This window comes from Ptychodera flava, chromosome 21, assembly GCF_041260155.1.
Source record: "Ptychodera flava strain L36383 chromosome 21, AS_Pfla_20210202, whole genome shotgun sequence".
NCBI classification, from domain to species: domain Eukaryota; kingdom Metazoa; phylum Hemichordata; class Enteropneusta; family Ptychoderidae; genus Ptychodera; species Ptychodera flava.
Genome location: NC_091948.1, coordinates 27069466 through 27090855, shown reverse-complemented (window position 1 = coordinate 27090855; position 21390 = coordinate 27069466). Strand labels below are relative to the sequence as shown.

The 21390-nt window shown below is 39.0% G+C and overlaps 1 protein-coding gene across 2 annotated transcripts; it reads left to right on the top strand.

The window, feature by feature from the left end:
• The first annotated feature begins 4497 nt into the window (after positions 1–4497).
• LOC139121877 (collagen and calcium-binding EGF domain-containing protein 1-like) lies at positions 4498–21102 on the top strand. Of its 2 annotated transcripts, none has more exons than XM_070687140.1 (10): positions 4498–5631; positions 8576–8662; positions 9008–9060; positions 11368–11502; positions 12964–13089; positions 13856–14022; positions 14281–14544; positions 14895–14930; positions 15875–15910; positions 18383–21102. In XM_070687140.1, the coding sequence occupies exons 1-10, from the start codon at positions 5540–5542 to the stop codon at positions 18854–18856; spliced, it is 1470 nt and encodes a 489-aa protein (XP_070543241.1). In that variant the 5' UTR covers positions 4498–5539; the 3' UTR covers positions 18857–21102. The 2 variants fall into 2 exon arrangements, with proteins under 2 accessions (XP_070543241.1, XP_070543240.1); XM_070687139.1 differs by having other exon boundaries at positions 8573–8662.
• The last annotated feature ends 288 nt before the right edge of the window (positions 21103–21390 follow it).

Genomic DNA, 21390 nt, shown 5'->3' with positions numbered 1-21390 from the left:
TATAGGTGATTCAATGTATCATTGAATAAATCATTGAGACAGATAATCGATAATGTCAGTCACTCTTTTATACCTCTCTCTGTACATCAATAAGTCAGCCAGCCAGAAAAGAAATCAGTTCTACTATCTATCTGTCTTCTATCACTCGTTCACGTCAGGCAGTCAGCCACAGGTAAACAATTATAAGCTTGCATGACATTTGAAATGGGCCCGGCTGTCATTTTGTGTGACAGGCCGAGAGAGATACACAATCGGCAGCGAACAATGAATATGAGTGTCGAATCACCGATGCCGCACTTGGCGCACACTGGGCTAGCCTTCCTCATGGTCTTAATCAGTGCTCGTCTGAGGGCGCATCTCGTTATTAATGAACTATAGATACACCCCAAGGATGGTGTTGTATTGTAGCTTCGCACGGGTCCACTTTTCTTCAGTCTAGCCTCAAAGGTGAGCGAAATTTCACAAATATCCAAACTGAAGTCCCAGTCTTCATGCGAACTTCGTTGCCGTGCCATACGCCTCGTTTTATGATGCTGGCCTCAGTGAAGATGAAAGTGTCAAACTTCTGTTAATGCAGTAGACTACCCAGGGGCTATGCAAAATTAGCCATGGCATAGGATTGCATGTAGAAATGTCAGAAAATATACTAGGAACATTGTCCAATTTCCTGAAATGTCCACAAATGATTCATTGAAAGATGCTTTATTGAAAAATATAAAACAATTACCATGTCACCATGCTTGATTTTTAGAGAACATCATAATTGTAGGTTTTCCTTGAAAAGCTGCTGATGCAAAACTGCTGACTCAGCATTTTGTTCATTAGTTTTAATATACTAAATAGAAGGCACCTTTGTTTTTGGATCAGTAACTTTATATCTGTTGTTTATATTGGAAATACTACAAGTAGAAGACGTTTTATAATCACAAGTGTAATTAAATAACAATATTTTTATCCACTATGGCTATTGTTTTTCTTTGAAATGGTCAAATTTGCTATAAAGTCGTGTGTGGTGCTCAAAATCATTGGGTAATGGGCGATTGAATGTAAATTATCTAAAAAAGCAGACATCGTTTTTCTGGTCATATTTTTCATCCTCACCCTTCAAGCTACAACATATGTGATTACTAAGAAAGTGACAATATTCTTAGTATTGGGTATTTCTCCACCTTAAAGAAGCCATTTGTGATCAAGCACTGATATCAAGGGTACCGCAGGGCAAACGTTTGGATTACAATATAAATTGTCTGCTTGTAAGATTTACTGATATTTGAAATTTAAAATAATCCATCGATTCTCGGTGTTAATTTTATTGTCAAAGAATTGATTTTTCGATCGATTTTCACTATTAGATCACAGTGAAAAGTTAATTTCCTTACAGCTTTCAAAATGAGCGTGCGCAAGTTCGAGACAGTTGAGTGTTCAAAAATATCTCCCCGAGGCACAAATCCTGCTTTTAAATGCGCCCTTGAAAACGGTTTGGCAGCGGTTTATCAGCTTTTGTAAAGTAATTAACATTCGCCGTTGAACGTGAAAACGCTTTACGTTTCTGATGGTAAAGATCACTGGAATGGCTTATGCACCCAATCAGGGAATTTGCCAGCTGCAGTCAACTGGTAAATTCGGTCAGTTTTACAAAATCACCACAAAACATGTTTCGAAGGCTGTTATGCCGATTTAACATATTTTTGACTTTAACCTTAAAATTTAGAGGGGGAAAGTGGAGCTGTTCATAACTGCCCTCCCACCTGCCTTCTCGCTAAATTATGATGCCACTGCCCTCCAGTGTTCTATGGTCTACCTGCTCCCCACTCCCCACAACAGTTCAAGCTCCCCACTTCCCTCTCTCCACCACTAAAAGTTCCCCATTGCCCACTAGATGTACATATTCCGACATGTACATTTCATTTATGCAACAATTTATCTACCACCCAGTGTGCGTTCGTTCAGTACATGTAGTCCGTGTTCAGTCTGAAGCTACCGGATTGTTATACTTCTCATTTCAATATTTTGATATAATTGCTTTCCTCTATTTTGCGCTTCTTCCCTTCTGTCGAACACGTTATTTCCCTCCCTCTACCTATTTTTCGGTACCCACTGCCAGAAATTTTCTCCCCATCCACTGTAAAATCTAAAAGTTCTTCTCCGCTCGCTGTAAATATTGACGTTTTCTCCCCGCCCGCTGATTAGTTTTTAAATTTGCCTGCCCGCTGAAAAACTGAGAACAAACATATTTTTGACTAACAGCTTCGTTGGCTGCACCTGATTCGTTCCCCGAGAGCAGGTGCTTGTTGATCCGTCTTTATCGGACCAATGATCTCATGTCGCGACGGTACATAATCCTTACCTTGCGTCCACATTTCTAGTAATATTCAACTATTTTGCATGCACGAAGAGTTGGACAACATCGGAAAGATAGTTTTAGTAACCATTCCTATCTTTCGCGATGTTGACCAACCCGTAAAATCCCTGATAAGTCCACGGATTAGCATAATTAGTTGTGTTGACTTATTAATTACAGCATGTGTGTATGAGAGATATATATCCTTGTAATGGAGTGTAAAATAAATAAAGAGTCACAGAGGCTAGGTTAGGTTATATAAACCATTTATTTTATTTATTCCGATCATTCAGAGCATGAAGAAAGAAGAGAAAATGATAGAGAAAACAGTGTGAAAAACTCAGAACTTATTGGGTCGCCTGTGGTAACAGTGGACAACTGATAGGCACATCGTTTCAATGGTCGCTGCTTAAAATCAGCGCACTGAGATTAGCTGTATATAGAGAAATTTAATGATTATAAGGGTTCAAGGGGCAAATATGTATATTCCACATGAATGCCAGGTGCCGGCGTCAAGAACAACTGATACTTGTGCTGTTTTACATGCGAGTTGGCGCGTGCGCGTTGGTACTGGTATACATAGCGTGTCAAATTGTCAGTCATGCTGTATTTACCGTTTAATAGTCTGCCTCCTCATACAATTTCATCGTATTATTTACGGATTTTTTACAGTTAGTCTTCCTTCAGACATTATGACATCGCGGCCATAAATTTGACATGAAGAGGCTTTCCACAACAAACGTCCTTCGGCAAAATTTGGATGGATAAAACATCTCAGATGTGTATATCCAAAGAGACCGACGACCACTTTAAGTAACGGTAACGCCGCTAGAAGGCGCTGTTTGGAGTTTCGGACGTCTCGCTGTTGGCGAGTTGTACCATACTGTAAGGCAGCAGAAAGTATTGCCTTTGGACGTACAAGGCTCTCACCGTCGTCGTAAACCTCTGACCTCTTTGCGGTAACCGTAACATTCTTCAGGCGATCGCAAGCTTGTGCATTTTTCTACGATAGGCCTGAATAAAATGTTAACTCATACACTTACTCATGGCTTTAGTCTTCCAAGAAATTCATACACACCAACTGTGTTTTGTGAACGAGCAGAGGTACATGTTTCCTGTCCCGTACTAAACTTATAACGCTCGTTCTTACATGTCTTAACCGTGAGTTCCGCGACCAGTAACCAAAGGAACAGCGTAAGGTGTTCATCACATCTTACAAAAGCAAACGGGCGACCACTTTTGTCCACAATAGTGTTAACAACCAGTCTTCTTTCATCCCAATTGCAACCCCCAGCCCTGAACTATGGCAAACAGACACAACAAAGCTGCAAAAAACAACATTTACTCGTGTATTTCTTTGAAAGGCGCTTTTGAAGCGTTCAGACTATGTGTATGATAAAACGGCATTGGGGAAAGAAACAGTTAAAGACAACATGAATAAGAATTGGTTTCTTCATACCATAGAAAGTGTTGAACATCGGTGCTTTGCAAACAGTGAAGTTATAGAGTACGGTAACCGATGTGTTTTGTATCCTCGATCAGTGCTGTTTGTCTATTTACTCGATTACCAGCGCTGTGCAACAGACACTCGCAGCACGGCAATTCTTCCTATTGAAGAACTGTTTTGTAAAGAAGGTACTATGTGTATAGTAACGGTGTTCAACGTTGCCATCGTAAAATACGCAAACCAGAGAATGAGGTGGCAAATATTTCGTTCAAACAAATAAGCCATGCCAAAGTAACGGGCAGCCCTCGCGGTCTAGCCCGTTCTCTTTACTTCGCACACAAACCACCTTGATGGAGATCTGTTACGTGAATTTCGCAAGTTTTTCATGATGACGGCATAAACGGTATTATACACATTCCCTCGAATTTCAAGACTCAAAACATGGCTGTCGATTTCATTTTTTTTTACAAATCATATCAAACGTTGGCCGGTGTGATTTTGTCTGTAATCAAGTTATGCCACGATAGGTCGGTGGTTAATATCGATACTTAGCGTTGTAATGCCTTCACGTATTCCACAACGCCACCCTTCTCCACGCCACACAAAGTCTACTCTAAACACTTCCACTGTCAGTTATAGTAGCACGTTGACGATCATCTTGTTGGTTATTGGGAAACTCACTCCTCCCAATGTTCTTGAATGTCTTTTGAACGGCAGAGAGTATTCGAACCAAAGACTCGCCCTGTCAGTTCATTCATCAGATAAGCTCACTTTTCTATATCTTTCACACATTTCAATCTACATCTCTGTCACCACAACTATTTTAAAAACCCTTAGCTCGTAACTTACACCCCAGTGGAAGAAGTAGCTTTTGCACTCACAAAAACAAAGAAAACGCATTTTTTTTCAGCACCAGCTTCAGAAGTTTCTCATCAACTCATGCTGACGCAGATCTATTGAAGCCACCTTCAACTCCACGACCTACGCCTAGAAATTCCTGACGCTTGCCAAGCTTTCAAATTGGAATCATTAGATACATAGCGAACAGCGACACGGCTGCGGTGCCCTCCACCAATACTTCAATGGGGTGTGTGTACATTAAAATCCCTGAAGATGTGGAATCATATGGTCTGTCTTGTAAACTAGCGTGTCCTTAGACTTTTAACAACTGCAACCGATATTTTTGTTATGTCACAAGATACAACTATAACACCGTACAACCAGCTGACAGCAAGCACAAGATTTAAGTAGTTGGCAGGGTCAAAGATCATGGAAACGGCCTTTCCAGACATCCACTTTCCAAGCAAATTACCAGAGCGCCTAACAGCTTGCTCGGTCATGGCTTAATAGTGTCGTGTCTTTGTCAGATTTAAGGTTGCCGCCGAAAGTGAAGCCCCCAAAAAGGCACGGGACCCTGCCTGGCATCACTGTTGAAGTTGTATTATGAACAGGGTACACAGTCTGACCAACGAGCAAGAAATTAAAGTATAAGCGCTGCTGTGGTGGTCACCCCAGGGCTGTGCGTATTTGACATGCCAAGCTGCTAACTCCGATAAATAGAAGAATTTTCCGAGGGTTTTAGTTTTCGCCGCCAACGCACGCGACACATTGTCACGTATAGAGCTCCACGCTTTCTTTACGCTGGGCATCTCAGACGCAGCACTTCCGTTGCAATCGGGCTCCGAAGTTTTCGCGCTAAATCCGAGTTCAGCGAGAAGAACCGATAGTAAATGCGAGTGACCTAAACGGGAATGGCGTTATTCCAAGGATGTGTTTTGATCCTGTTTGGATGTTTTGTGTTAAAGTTTGCCGACGGACTTGATGGTTACTCTCTCGCTGAAAGGTGAGTACTATATAATGGAAGCGCTTTTGTCCATGGTTTGTGAAATTTTCCTAAGTTTCTTTGATGAGGTTGGCAATTCTGTGTCTCGTGCAGCCGATAAAGCGAAAAAAAGACAAGACTTCGTCTAGGTGATAAGATACGAAAATCACGCGATCAGATGACTGGAGACCAGATATCGCCTCTGTCTTCGTTGAGTCTGGTTTTTATCACTTTCTCGCCGCTTTTACTTCGGCACAATTTGGAATTTTGACCAATTTTACTGTCATTGAATCGCGCCAATCGGCCGACAACAGCTCCGCATTTTTCGCATACTGCGAAAGAAAAGGTAGCGGAAGACACAGAATGGCACTCTGCGTGAGAACTCCATTATTCCCCCAGCCAGCACTTATGTGTTTTGTAAAGGTAAAGTCGCGAGTTTCGCAAGGGTGTCTTCACCGATATATCAAAGTAAGACACGAACAATATACAGGAAGTCGAAGGTAGCGTTTGACCTTGAAAAGTGGGGCATTGGTGTCTTATGTTGTATGGAAAATGTTTCTTTCTTTTAGCTTCTCTTAAGCTGCTTACACATACTTCTTGCGTGCTACAGGGTATGTACGGTGGCTTGGACGCATTCTCCTGGTGTCCCCCACAACGTTTGAAGGGAAAAAAATTCGAAGTCCAGTGGAAAAGAAAACACATAAGTCATGGAGAGCATCTGTCGTTTCGGACCGTTGCTTTCATACGTTTTCAATTTAGAATTTGTATATTTCGCTTTTCTTCATTGGTTTTGATACATCGTACCTATCGACAACAATCATAAACAATTCAGATTTTCATCTTTCACTTTTTTTCTAGTTCATGTACGTAAGGTAAAGCAATCACCGTTACAGCTCTAACGGCTGTCGCGTTACCAGCAAAATCACCCGAGGCTTGACCTCCGACTCCTCGCAGATAAAAAAAACCAACCAAACTTTTCCATTCCTATTCTGAACTACCGTAAATCAGTGGAGCGTACCGAAAGAAACCGTGGACTGCATCGAGTATGAAACGCGAGGGCAAATGCTCCAAAATTGATGGGACATGTCCCAGGCCAACGTGGATTATTTGTCGGCGTCAAGAGAAAATTGGACAAGCAACGTTTTTGAAGGACAGGTCCCTTCGGTTAATCATCTGGTATGTGAACGGGGGTATAGTTGATCTCGTTGAACACGGCTATCAATGGAGAAAACGAGTTTCACATGTGAGGGGAAACTGCGCAACAGTCTTGAGGTATGCCAACGCTCGTGTCCGTATTACAGTGCGCGTTACTGTGAGGTATACTAGTCCCAGCTGTGAGCTAGGCTGCGTAAAGTTTATTTAAGGACACTCACTACTCTATCAAGGGTGGAGCCATCAATTGGGACATGTCGTGTAATAGAAGACGGCACAATATGATGGAAGATAAACCCATGCCTTCCTGTTGTAGGGTTGATTGGTTTGTGGCCCCAGGGACAGGATCTGCAAAACGTCTATCAATGAACCGCAGATATAGGCGGCGGTAATTTTCGATCCGCTGTCAAACTCTGAACTCGGTAGGTTATCTGCTACATATTCTAAACCGCGTAGAACAATGATATCTGTTCATCAAAATTAACCATACATGAGTGTAATCGCTTGTCAGATGACAACAAAGTTGAAGAAAATTAATGGATTAAATGACAGCATTATCATTGTCAACTTACACGGGGATGCTGCCGAGGAATGCCGAGGAAATATTACCGATCTCTGCCACATTCGTGATAGTGTATCACTTGAGTTGGAAGTTAATCAGAAAAGCAGGGGTGCTAATAGCCTCGTTTTCTTGAAGTGGGTAGTTTTATGTTTCTCACACGGGGGTGGCTATTTTGTTTCGCAATACCATTAAGTATTTTACGTGTTGCACTTCTTACAATATGGAGAGTCCTAAACGCTCGTACATCCTTCCCCCTTATGATTCTCTGAAGTTTTAACGTCACGTTTCGATAATACCAAAGTGATTTTATGATTCACAGAAAATGCCAAATCTATCACAATTTATGTCTAGTTATTTGAGTCATGTACATCTGTTCACTGTACTATTTCTGACTCAGAGACCCTCCCTTCAGTGACATCGGCAGTCTGCGGTTATTTGTCACGAACTGAACGAATAACTAACTAGTTCTTAACCGTTTTCAAAATTCAAAACAAGAAGAATGCCCGTGACACTCCTTGAAGAAAAAATACACCTCACATGGCATACAGGTCACGTTGCTTGCAAATCAGCGTCGATGACGCTAGCGTATAAACGTGTGAACTTTAAATACAACGATCGGCGTAAAAAAACGATGCCTTGTTTATTTAATGCATATCACACAAATCTGCGATCAGTATAAACAGAAACACAACTACCACTCCCGAGATCGCTGGAAATAAACGTAAATCACGGAAAAAATCAAACCCCAAGACATAAAGAGGGCGAAAGAAGAGGTAAATGGACGACGGCGTGAAAAGATGATGACCATCCATTTGTGCTTGCAGAAATGAAAATAGAATGGATATTTTTACCGGATTTCAGATCACAGCCATAGAGATCATTGTGAGAATTTGACGAGACCTGCCAAGTACTTTTTTAAAATTTCACTTCCAGATAATGAGATTCTACCGGCGCTTGACAAAGATAATTATTCATGATCATATGTCGACAGTGCAAAGCGCTTCATCAGTAGACAAGCAGACCAAAACCTGATAACAGATCAGACATGTTTGTCAAGAAACTCTAAGCATTGTGTAGAACCCTGAAATAGCGGGGCAGTCCGCCAGATATTGAAATGACGTGACCCATATGGCGCAGTGTGTCAGTGGTTTTCTATGGCGCTAAATCTCGGCTATTGTGCAAATCGCTATTCAGGACCTGAAGAATTCATTTCTTTCGTTTGTTGGTTTCTTCTTTTCTGTTCATCAGTAGTGAAGAGGACAGTTGTCCGCCAAATAAAGTTATAACAGACGTATACTCCTGCAAACTGCGCAATGGAGACGATGGACACTGCATCAAGTAAGTGTTAACGATACACATTTCATTAAACTCTTGATGGCGGAATTTTTAACGACAACTTGAGGAAAACTAGAATAAAGCGAGAAAATTGTCACGGCGTGAGGGGAGATGCAGTACACCATGGGTACGCCTATTAGCGTTGAATGGCCGGAAGCCGCATGACCGGCACGAGTTGACCTCTTCCGGACGTTTTCTTTGGGTTCTTTTGTCATTTCGTCATTACAGTTTAATTTATAAACATATTGAAAAACCAACTTGCAACCACCTGGTCGTGGAACTTCATTGTTCATATTGTTTCACGTTTACCAGACATCCTTATCATTTTATCGTACGGTCTAATTGCAGGAAATCGTGTTGCTCTGGATACCACCACGTTGACGGAAGATGCGTTTCAAACGGTAATATAAAAATCACAATTTCTGTTCAGATTTTCTTGGCCAAAAAGATCAAAATCATATTTATCATGGCACATTAGTTTCTTTACGAGGCCGCTGTTATAAAATTTTGATATCTTCAGACGAGCTGTGACTGTAATATTTACATCTTTTTTCATCAGTCTTGCGTTACTTTTTATTGCTGGGGGGGGGGGGGTTCAGAGAAGCATCTATCTTCACTATCAGTTGTTTTGTCTCTTAGCTTGTGACACTGTAATTTAATAAGCATCAATGCATTGGCACACGTTTGGTTTAGAACTTGAACCCACGTTTTGAGTGTAAGACCACTAGCTATGTTGACAAGGCGAACGCTTTTAAGGCTTTTAAGCTTCCTTTTCAAATCAAGCAAGAATGTGCGATTTCACAGAATCAAAAATGTGTTTGAATTATAACGACCGCAATCGATTTAGTAAGCTAGCTTGTGACAAAAATGCGTTTTCTATCACAAAATAAGTCGGAATTTGGTTTTATTTTGTATAGTTTGCGACAACCAACAGTGTTTTATAGCCTCAATTTGATATGAGTACAGTTACTGTATGAAAATTTTGTGATAATGGTTCATTACCCTGTGCCTTGGCTCGTACACTATATGGTGACTGCATAGGTCGCCAAGCCCATTTGTACGTACCGCTCCTATACAGTGTAATTTATCTGAAGGTGTTGTTGGTCAGCTTTCTTAGATATTTTTCCGAGGTACAATCACAAGGAATCGGTTCAGACACAATTTCTTCGACGACTGGTTTCTTTCAATAGCTGCAGCGCGGAAGTGCAAGACAATTACTGATATTGTGTCGTTTTTTCTCATTCAGTATATGTGTATATTGAAATATGAAGTAGTGTTCGCACGCAAAATAACGCAAATAAGATTATCATCGTTTTTGACAGGAGCTCGTGTGCTCCCAGATAAGCATCATTGTCAAAGCTAAATTTCACTACAATTCCGACGTGACCACACAAGGCTGACAACTTCGTTCACAGCTGGCACTTTTGCGATGCACAGTCATATATCGTTCCATAAGCAACGCAAATGTACCAAAACCCCAAATATGTACAAGTTATTGATCTATGACTCACCATTCCAAAGTCTTGAGTTGAGTGTGACAAGATTTTCCGTTAAATTACTTTGACTCGCGATTGACGACAGAAATATTATTAACATTGAAGACCGAGGCCAATCTTTGCAATGTTTTATTTTTAACTTTTACATGACGCTACTATATATACAGTGAATCACGTGTTTGGCTTATGGAAGTTCTGGTTTGGAGAGGATAGTCTGATCTCACTAAGCCAAAGTACACATGGTAGGATGTTTTAAGACTCTTGAGTATTAGACTTCCAATACAAGTTCAAGGTGCCATTTTGTTGTAGACAAATGAACTCTATTCCGGTCAAAAGTCTGTCGTCAACAATAACATCAGTGGTTGATGTTGAACTTGTAAGCACAACATGTATACGTGTCATGTTTGATATTATTGTTGACAAAAATAACTTTAGTCCAGTAAGGTTAATGCTTTCAGCATGCTCTAGGGAGCAGAAGTACATCACGTGTTTGTTTTATAGAACACTAAGAATAATGATATTATCAACAGTTGAAGATTTGATGAGAGTCGAAAGTATCTGTACATGATTTGTCCATCGAATACAGCTAATATATATATATATATATATATATATATATATATATATATATATATATATATATATATATATATATATATATATATATATATATTTATATACACACACACACACACTAAAACCTGTGTCAACTATTTCGATTGAACTGTTATCAGTGCATATCTTACATGCTTTTCTTTTGGTTCAATCGAAGTCACATTATCCAATTCCACCTGTGCAAGTTTTCAGAATGTTTTTTCCGCATTATTTACATTGTAGGATATTTATGCCATGCCAATATATTGATGGCGCAAATACAGCCATCTGATTGGTCGAGACGTGAAACTAACCGTGCTATATATATCACAATTGGAAAAGGGCGAACACTTGGCTAAACCAACTTTTTAACGGTTCAAGACAGAATTGCAATATACTGTTGTGATATAGTAGCAATGAACGCCTCAGCAACGGGTATGTCCCACTTGGTTATAACCAGTTCACACGCTATCGCTCGCGCATATATGTCATGAACTTGTCAACATCTCGTGGTATAACCGTCGCAGGGATGGTTTATTGGTTCCATATAACCGTACACTAAAACGTTATTCCCTTGTTTACTGTTCTTAAGTTTTTATGTGACTATGTGAATTACAGCGGTTGACGTATGCGAAGACCAACCGTGTGAACAACAGTGCACCAACAACTTTGGCAGAGTCTTGTGCACGTGTTTTCCCGGCTTTACTTTTGACAGAAAGAGATTCAACGATGGAACGCCACCGTACTGTGTCGGTAAGAGAACTGTGTTTGAGTCACGTGAGTCACCGATTAAAATTTGCACACCTAAAGAAATCTAGAGTCACATCCACTTCGTTGTAGAAATCAGTGCTTGTGAAGGTGTTTTTTAATGGTGAATTGAGGTAGAATGCACCTGAGGGACAGATGTTCAGACTCTCAAACTTTTACAATTCTCTTCTAGTCTACAACTTGTTGGGCTCATTTTAAAGCTCTTGGAGTAAGAATAAGTTTCACCCCGTTGGATTTTCGAAAATCGAAAATATGCATATAACAACTATCGAGTTACATATTATGCCACGGAATGACTCTATACACACACAGAAAGCGGTCGAAAGAGCTCAAACTGTTTGCGAAATTTGACTTAAATGGGATGTATATAGCAGCTTTGAGATTTTAAAAGACTTGCCGAAAAAACCCCTAAGAACTCATTGGTACATGTTTTATAGAGATAGTGTGAACACAACCAATGGTACGTTAATAGGCCTTATAATTGATACAGTGCTGTACAGGCAGAGGAATGAGGTACTTCACGTATAAGAGCCAGAAAATAATTATACTACTTTTTCCAAGTTTACGAATGAAGATGCATAATGGTAGAAACTATGACCGCTTTCTTCTTTCCGTAACATGACTTGGTTGAAATACGCCTCGGTAACTCGACCTGCTATCGCGTAGGCTTACGGCCCTCAACAAAAACAACAAAACGATCTCTCGGTATCTTACGCACTCTTAAAATTTATACTTTTAAAGAAGTGTGAAAGACTGCGGTGTCAGTTAAGGACGACAGTTGTGTACAAAGGGCAGATTATCACATTATGTACAATAGCTCAAAGTCACGCATGAAAGTAAAGCTTTCCTCGCCTTGTATAAACATTTCAAGTGTAATGTTTTCCACTGTTTTAATAGAGACCGCATATTCAGAAACTGAAGCAATCATTTCAGGCGTGAACGTACATAAACAATGATGTCATGAAATGCATTAAATTTTGCTAGCGTACTTGACCTACTTCTGCTTTGCGATATCAAGAACAAGCCAGGCGAGATGGTTGTATGTTTGACCTACTTGCAGTATCGCTAGGTACGCGTCTGAAAATGCGGAGGACGGAGGTTTTCTGAAGAACTAGAACATCATGATTTTGGAACATCCTTTGATTTGTGTTTGGTTATCGGTGTCTGGTACAGTATACAAACCGTTCTTGCCTGCAGTAAAAAAAATATACTTAGCCTATTTATGTGTTTACGCGTGTCTTGACGACCATACGCGCGTCCATATATTGCAATATGTGTGCCAACCAATTAGTCAATGTGTTTGCACTATTTTAAAGTGATAACTAATCGGACTCAAGTCAAAGTTAGAGAGAAATAAATGCTTCATCACATAAATAAACGTGGTTAATGCTCCAAAACTGTGGTAAATCCTTAAACGGCTGACGATATTGTTATTTTTCCTTGCAGATTTAGATGAATGTAAATACCAGAACGGGGGATGCAGTCACCATTGCAACAATACAAACGGCAGTTACCACTGTTATTGTCCAGCAAGACATCTTTTGAAGGAAAACAAGAAGACGTGTGAACTGGGTACGTTTTACCTTAGAACTAGTAATGGTAAAGTGCCTTACTGAGACAATGTCCCACCACAAATCCGTGACACAACGAAGTGAACTTTGCGCACATGCATGCTCATATATATATATATATATATATATATATATATATATATATATTATATATATATATATATATATAATATATATATATATATATATATATATATATATATATATAATATATAATATATTATAGATGTATATAGATGTATATATTATGTATGTATGTATGTATGTATGTATGTATGTATGTATGTATGTATAAAAGCTTATTTATTACTTTGTACTTGAAGTAATAGTGATATTATTTAAATTGCTCTGCTTTTCGCATCGAACACTGAAATTTCCCATGAGGACATCTGTAAATTTATATATATATATATAATATATATATATATATATATATATATATATATATATATATATATATATATATATATGATATCCTCGCGTAAAATTAATTTCTATCTATCTATCTATCTATCTATCTATCTATCTATCTATCTATCTATCTATCTATCTATCTCTCTCTCTCTCTATATATATATATATATATATATATATATATATATATATATATATATATATATATATATATATATATATATATATATATATATATATATATATATATAATATCCTTGTTTTTCTGTGTTTTTCTATAAACTGTCTTTGTTCATCTGATTTCTCCTTTTATTTCCCAATTTCCCGCTACATGTACACTTGATGAAAGACAGATGAAAGTTTACCTGTACTGGAAACATCCCCAGTACAAGCACAGAGCATGCCCGACGAACACCGAGAGGCCGGCGGTCGTGGCCCTATTTCACGATCACGAGCCTGCACTCCCAGCTGTGACGACGTCCACTCCATGAAAGACACCATTGTTGAGATACACGAAAAGGTATAGCAGTTTTAAAATAGCAAAATTGGCAATGTCAGGATCTTTTTCAGCAGTTTAAAAATTTCTTTATGGAACATGCTGCCCAATGAAGTCATGACTGTAATCTTGTATGAAAAAATTATTTTATCAATTTGTTTGCTTGTTCAGAAGATGATGATATTTCGGCCAAGACAAATTTGCTCAGGCTGAGAGAGCGTTCTCTTACTGTGAACCAACGTGTAAGTAGTGCCAACTTTTTTTCTCTGTTTTGTCCATCAGATGACTCTCTTTGAAGTTATGGCTAACAGCCCTCCCCTAGGACCCTCGGGCCCCACTGGCCCGCCAGGCCCCAGGGGTCTGACAGGTGCACCCGGGAGACAAGGTGAAAAAGGCTTTCCCGGTTTACACGGTTTGCCAGGACCACAGGGTCCCATGGGTCCACCAGGTCCCCCTGGTCCAGGTGGTTCATCGGGTTACGGCCGTAGCAGAGGTTCGAGTACATCTGCGACACAAATTGGCAAACGCGGACGGAGAGGACAAATGGTGAGAAAACTGTTTCATCTCACTGTGAAACGGTTGCCTTTTCTCAATCTACCCATATTAAGCCATGCGATCATGTTTATAAAAAGCAGCAGATCGCTTCTGGAAGTCATGTTATATTTATTGTATTTGTGAAAAAAATGTAAAAAATGTATTCGCGAAGTAAAGAGGTCGTGAAAACACGACGGTATAGCTTTACAGATCGCAGATTGAGGTCAATTGAACAGTTGCTTTTCTTCAAATCGTTGAAATCTGTGCAATTTGAAAGCCTTGCATTCCTCGCATTTTGGTGGTACACGTTTGAAATTCCAAACCTCACCCCGACCAATGGGATACGTTTGGTTAACTTGCAGGGGAAAACCGGTCCTCGAGGAAGTCCCGGAATAAAGGTATTTTGTTTCTATCGAGCAAGATCACTTTTAACCTGTTATAGCTTTTGATCTGACCTCAATTTCCTGTGTTATGATCAGGTTTAACCAATCGCTGCAGTCAGTCAACAGCCAGACTGAAATGAAATCTATAAATGTGCTTTTAGAATCTAAATTTGGACTGAAACAGGCAGGTGAGAAGCAGGCTCGTCTATATTTGCTCTCTGCATGTATGATCATTCATGAAAAGTGACAGAGAATCAAATTCGGGCCTCAAGTATAATTCTGTGCGGGACCACACTTTTCAGAATGCTCAAAATTTCCTCAATGAGCGACTCAATGTGAAGGATGGACACGCTATTGGATATTATGTTTACTTCCAAAGGAATGCAGAGCTGTTTGCAATTTTGGCGTATCGCCAAGAGGTGCCTTTCGAGGTCAATATCCATTGACGAGGAGTGTTCACGACAATTCATCGAAAAGTCCGATCTCTGGGCAGTAGCCTTTAGCTAAAATGTTCTTCGGCGACAGATACTGAGACTCCCAAATTTTTACAATTTTTTTTTCCCGATCTACGATTTGTAGCTAGCTAGAGCTCATTTTCAAGTTCTTGGAGTTCGAAATTTTTCACCGTCTTCGTTTTTCAAATATCGAAAATTTTATTTTCTCATAGAGTTAAAACAGAGAATATCGGCTATAAATTTCAAATATCTGTAAGTGTTAGGTACTGGTAATTTGTTTCTCTAGTATCAAACTTTGCACTGGGACCCCTGATTTTTAGTCTTGATTTGATAAGAGAATGGTTGTTCGTTCCGTTTGGGAAAGTTTGAGCAAAAGTGTAAGTTGTTTAATTTCGAAGCGCATACTGCCTTAAACTTGTGTGAATATGTTTTTGAAAGAACGTTTTCCTCATGTGTACCGTGACTATATAGAATCGAGTTTAACAATCTTTGTTTGATCGACAGGGGGACAAAGGAGACAACGGACCAAGAGGTGAAAAGGTAATTGTTCTGATGATAAATTTTGAAGGGGCAATATCTGTAACTTTTAGTAATATTTGCATACCCTTGTTCTGGAAAACAACCACACTTTTTCATCCTAAACTTTGGTGTAACACGAAATACAAAAAAATACCTTGCAAACACCAAGCACTGGCACAATATTTAATGGTATTATTGACAAATAAATTCTAGTCCGGACTTATTAGAATTCATTTGTCGACAGTAATTGGCCCTTACTCAAAAAATGGTTGTGTTGACAAGTTCAAAACTAAGCATATACTGGCATAATTTTGAGGCAAAGGACAAAAGCTGTAGAACATGGATCCAAAATCACAGTTAATGGAGCTTTAAAGTGTGCTATTTGTGAGGAGCACATGGACAAGCTGATAGCTGACTCTTCGCAGACGACATTCGGGAATAGAAACTGAAAGAATTTAATCTTAATAGATATAGCAATTAATGTGGCCCGTTTCTAATGAGAGATATGATCGTTCGTATGTAAAATGTAAGTGACGGTAAACGTGCGATATCGACACACGGAGACCATGGTATATCGAAAATCAGCTTTTACGCTAATTTTCATGCGACCTCGATTGCAATCTTGGTGCCAATTAAAATGTTTGAACTCACGAAATTCAGATTTTATTTGTGTTTTTTTTTCCGTTAAGACAGCGCTTGACTATTATGTGACTTACCTATACCAGCATCACGAGCAGTAAAACGCTTATTCGCGGTTATTCTATACATACCGGTATTTGTCGCTGGTAGCTATAGACAGCTATAGACTTGCCAAATGAGATTCACAGGGAAAGATTAATTCTAACAGAGAATTTAAGTTAACGGACGGATTTGAATTTACCTGTGAATAAATTTTACAATTATTTCCGTCACTATAATCATTACCTGATGCAATCATTAATGATGTGCACTGAATATGCTCCCGTGTTTAAAGAAAAACATGTCTTATTTTGCCTATACCATACTAACTGCATGGAATTGCACGTACGTATTTATGTCCTACAAAACTGGCTGTGTTGATTTCGAAAGAAACTCGTAAGCGGATTGCTCCTGATTGTACAATATGGCCACTTTGCGGCCATGTTGGATCACATTTTTAAAACAAATAGACATAGTATTTAGGGCCAACTATTGTCGACAGTCACAGGTCTAAGTAATGGTAACAGATATGAATAACGACTGCGTGCTTGCCATAAGGCTTGAATACATCATGACTAGATTAAAAGTGCATATGAGGGTACAGGGTATTTATTGTTTTTGTACAAAGTTTAAAATAAATAAAGTGAAACATTCTGTAAATACTAGCTCTAAATACTGTATAACTGTAACAAGATGGCCGCTAGTCGGCCGGATTAGATCGCATTGCAAAAAAAAAATTGATGTTGTGTCAGGGCACAGAGAAACATAGACAGAGTCGCAACGCTTGCATGCCTTTTGTTCCATGGTCGTCTCGGTAGACTATTGGCTTTTCATATTAAAATGAGCTTCAAAGGTGTTAACCTTTTTGGAGGCTTTGTTTGTGGTTGATAATTACACGAGATTATGCGAAAAATACGACGAGATGGCATCGTACTGCCAGTCGCGTAGCAACCATAGTCACTTTGTGAGCTCTCAGGCCAGAAACACTGCTTCACGCTAATCAAAACATAACACGCCAGCAGTTTCATAAACGTGTCCTTCCTTGCCGCACGTGTAAAAGACGGTATGACTGACCGTAAACCATTGAGTAAAACCAGACAGTATCGATAAAAGACTTTCAAATTTGGTTCAAATACACTCATTATATATTCATAAAAATATGAGAGGAATTTTTAAAACGGTAAAACTCACTTTCCTAAAGCTCAAAACAGTCCCGTTTTCGCCAGCACGTCAATTCCGCTCAGCACCACACGACAACAACAACACAAACTTTGCCGAACATACTTTCGCTTAACAATTGGCGAAAATCCGAAAATTACCGAAGGATACATGGTCGGCACTCTTCGGAAAAGAGAGGCGAGAGCAGCCTGACGCGAGGCGAACATGGATGGGTTACGTAACCGCTTCACGCCTTAAACAATACCCGTTGCGACTCTGGCTATGTTTCTCTGTGGTCAGGGTATATGTCCTTGAACTATTTTAAACGAAACTGGTTGACACACTGAAGGCATGAAATACACATTGTAATAAAATAGACTCCTGGCTCCATAGTCGATTATGTTGTAAAGAAAACCAATTAGTACATCGTAGTTTTGCGTCTTTTAAAAAAATGCGAAACAATAAGAGTAAGGCATGGCTAAGTACAGACTCCAAATTATATCCATATTGCCGCAGTACAATGTCGTCAAACGATGCTGTAACGTTGCTGACAATCAGACAATTGCTTTTACCGGCAGCTGCTGATTTATGCCACATGGTATATACTTAATATGACTTAGTCATGGTCTTGAAATAAAGTGATGTGTATTTTTACAGGGTTCCGCCGGTAGTATGGATTTTATTCTTCTGATCATGGCAGGCCTTCGTCGAGATGTCACGGAACTGCAGAAGGTAGTCTTCAAAGATCGTGTTTTCAACAAAGTCCCTCCCGTGATATATGAAGAAGGTATAGATAGCAATGACTTGCAGGCATTAGAACTTGGAGACACGGCTAAAAACCCCGACGATTATGATTCAAGTGGTGATGACTCGCTGGAACGCACTTTCTCGTTCGAGGACCATTTGATTCAACCGCCAATCCGAGACGACATTCTTACAGTAGAGCTATCAAATCCCTCAGAACCTGAGACGAAAGAGGAAGCAGGTGAAGAAAAGGAACCTCCGGTTGACTCCGACAAAGATACCAAACAGCTTTCAGTCGCAGACCTGGTCCCTGAGGTTGTCTACGTCCAACCTCCGGTATATGAAAGTAAAGTGGACACAGTTCGAGAAGAAGAATCTCGTGATTAAAGCAACAACAGTTGAAAACAGACATCACGTCATGAAACGCCACGACCAGTTATCGTGCTGGCAACACCGTATATTCGAAACAGCGGTCACATTCATTATGCAAAGCGTCCAGTCGAAAACTAGTCTCCATACAAAGACACACAGACAAACACAGACACACATACCCCAACACAGCATTGGGTCTGTTTATTTCCTATTAAAACCGTTGCAAATGATAAAGTTTGTAAATTACGGCCCAAGTCAGTGAAGACGATCGTTCATCTGGCTGAAGCATAAGTTTTTACTTTAAATTTATACTTTAAATTTATCACTTCAAAATTTCAATAATATTGAACTTAATCACAGGAGGGCTTCTCGATTTAACTATTTGGATATCCCACTCACGTTGTGCAACATGAAACTCGTAAAACATGCATTTGCATACCACCTAACAAACAAAATCAAATTAAATACTTTTACCGTCAAATTTCGATGTTACATCGTCGTTTGCTATGGAAAAAGTGAGGCCAGTATCAGGAAAATTGACAAACGGGACAACATAGCTAGTTTCTATTTGGGGCTTAACAAGGTCAGTGCCGATTTCGTTTATCACGTTGCAAGTCGTATCATAAACCCAGAAGCAGACTTTAGGGTCTATGATCGCACTAGCTGTACAAAAGTATATATCTAAAGTTCAAATATCGGTGTTGTTCCGTGTCTATCGCAATTTTGAAGTGATATCAATATTTCGTTGGCATCTTTTTTCAAATTTGTGAGAAGAGAAGACCAATGAGCCCTTTTTTTTCTCGTAAATTTACTGAGAAATGGGATGACGTCATTTTATGAAGTGTATTGTTTTGTTGATTACGAAATCTATAAAGTTGTTTTGTTAATATTTTCACATATTTTATCAATATTTTGTCATTCACTACATTATAGTCCAATCATGTCTTAGGTTTCGTTTTAAACTGTCATTAATCAGACACATGTTTACAAAATATCTAATGTTTATGGGTGTTCTTTTTTCCATTTTATGAAATAGATCACATCTTGGAAATTATGAATGTAGATTCCTTCGTGGAAATATATCTTATGTATGCTGTGTGTACAGGTTCAATATTTTAGAGTGTAATTATCATCGATTTTTTCATGGCTGATGCTTTAAATCATAAATGAATATATAGTTTCTATATTTTAGTCTTCTACGTTTGTTCGTCCACTTTTTCACTTCGTCATTAGTCCAGGCGTGGACCTGTCGTAAAACTGTTATTACATTCTCATGTCATACATGGTGTTCGATCAGCAAAATAGAGTGACCTTAAGGTACACATCGCGCATCGGGGACAGATATTCGGACTCTCAAACTTTTACAATTCTTCTCTGTTATACCACTTGTGGGGATTCATTTTAAAGCTCTTGGTGTAAGAGAGCTTTTCACCGTCTTTGTTTTTTCGAAATTCGAAATTTTTTTTTCTCTTTGGAGTTGACACAGGGATGGCGGCCATTTTGAATTTTAAACATCGGTAAATCTTGGGTTATTTGTTTCTCTAGTACCAAACTTTATACGGTGACCCCTTTTTTTATTCTTGATTTTGAAAGAGAATGGTTGAAAGATTCCTTAAGGAAAGTTTGAGCAAAAGTTTAGGTCTTTCACTTTCAAGGTGCATACTACCTTAAGGATGAGTGGAAAAAACAGCCGTATTCAGAAAAAAACTGTCCATTCAATCAAGTCCTTAGATACATGCTAATAACTGTGCTGGCTTGATGTCTACACACATTATCAAGCAAACATCAACAAACAATTTCATTGAGCGGTTCAGAAACGCACGAAAATGTTAGGCTCTTAAACTTATTATTTCGCGAACTATGTAAATATGTGCTCACAATACAATTAACATAATTTTCTTACGTATTTTAATACAAGTTGCTATAAGGGTCTGTACTATTCTATCACTGCTTTCGAGCACTATCTTGAAGAAATTATATCCATTCAGTGTCCGAGAAAAGCGAGCGTCTAGGTGATTGATTACCTTGGAGGGATTTGAGACTCAGAACGTTTTTGCCTGCAGAAATTCTGAGAGTATCTTTTTATATTCATGTAACCTGAGTGTCAAGGACACCTCAGATATGTACAAATAACTGGAAACTCCTACCGACAACAATTTATTCTGAGATCATGTGGTCCAACAGAAAGACTTATTTTCACATAATTCTCAACAGTACTTCTTAATTCACGGAAATAAACCATTTTTGTAAACATATAACAAGTGGATTGCTCGTCATTTAATTTGTTTATTCGTCTTTCTCTATTATTAAAGATGGGGGAATATATGTTCAAACTTTACTTATTGTATCCATTCCTTCTTATTGCAAACAGATCTAGTATTCAACATGGATGGTGGCGTTGCTAACATTTATATGTACGGCCAATTTGCAATTATCAAATGCATCTTGATAAGTTTGTCAAAATTCTAGATCATAGTATCAAAATAAAAGGATCAAGAACAGAAAGTTTTGAGTAACTATCTTATGTATAAACATCAATGTCTTGGTCT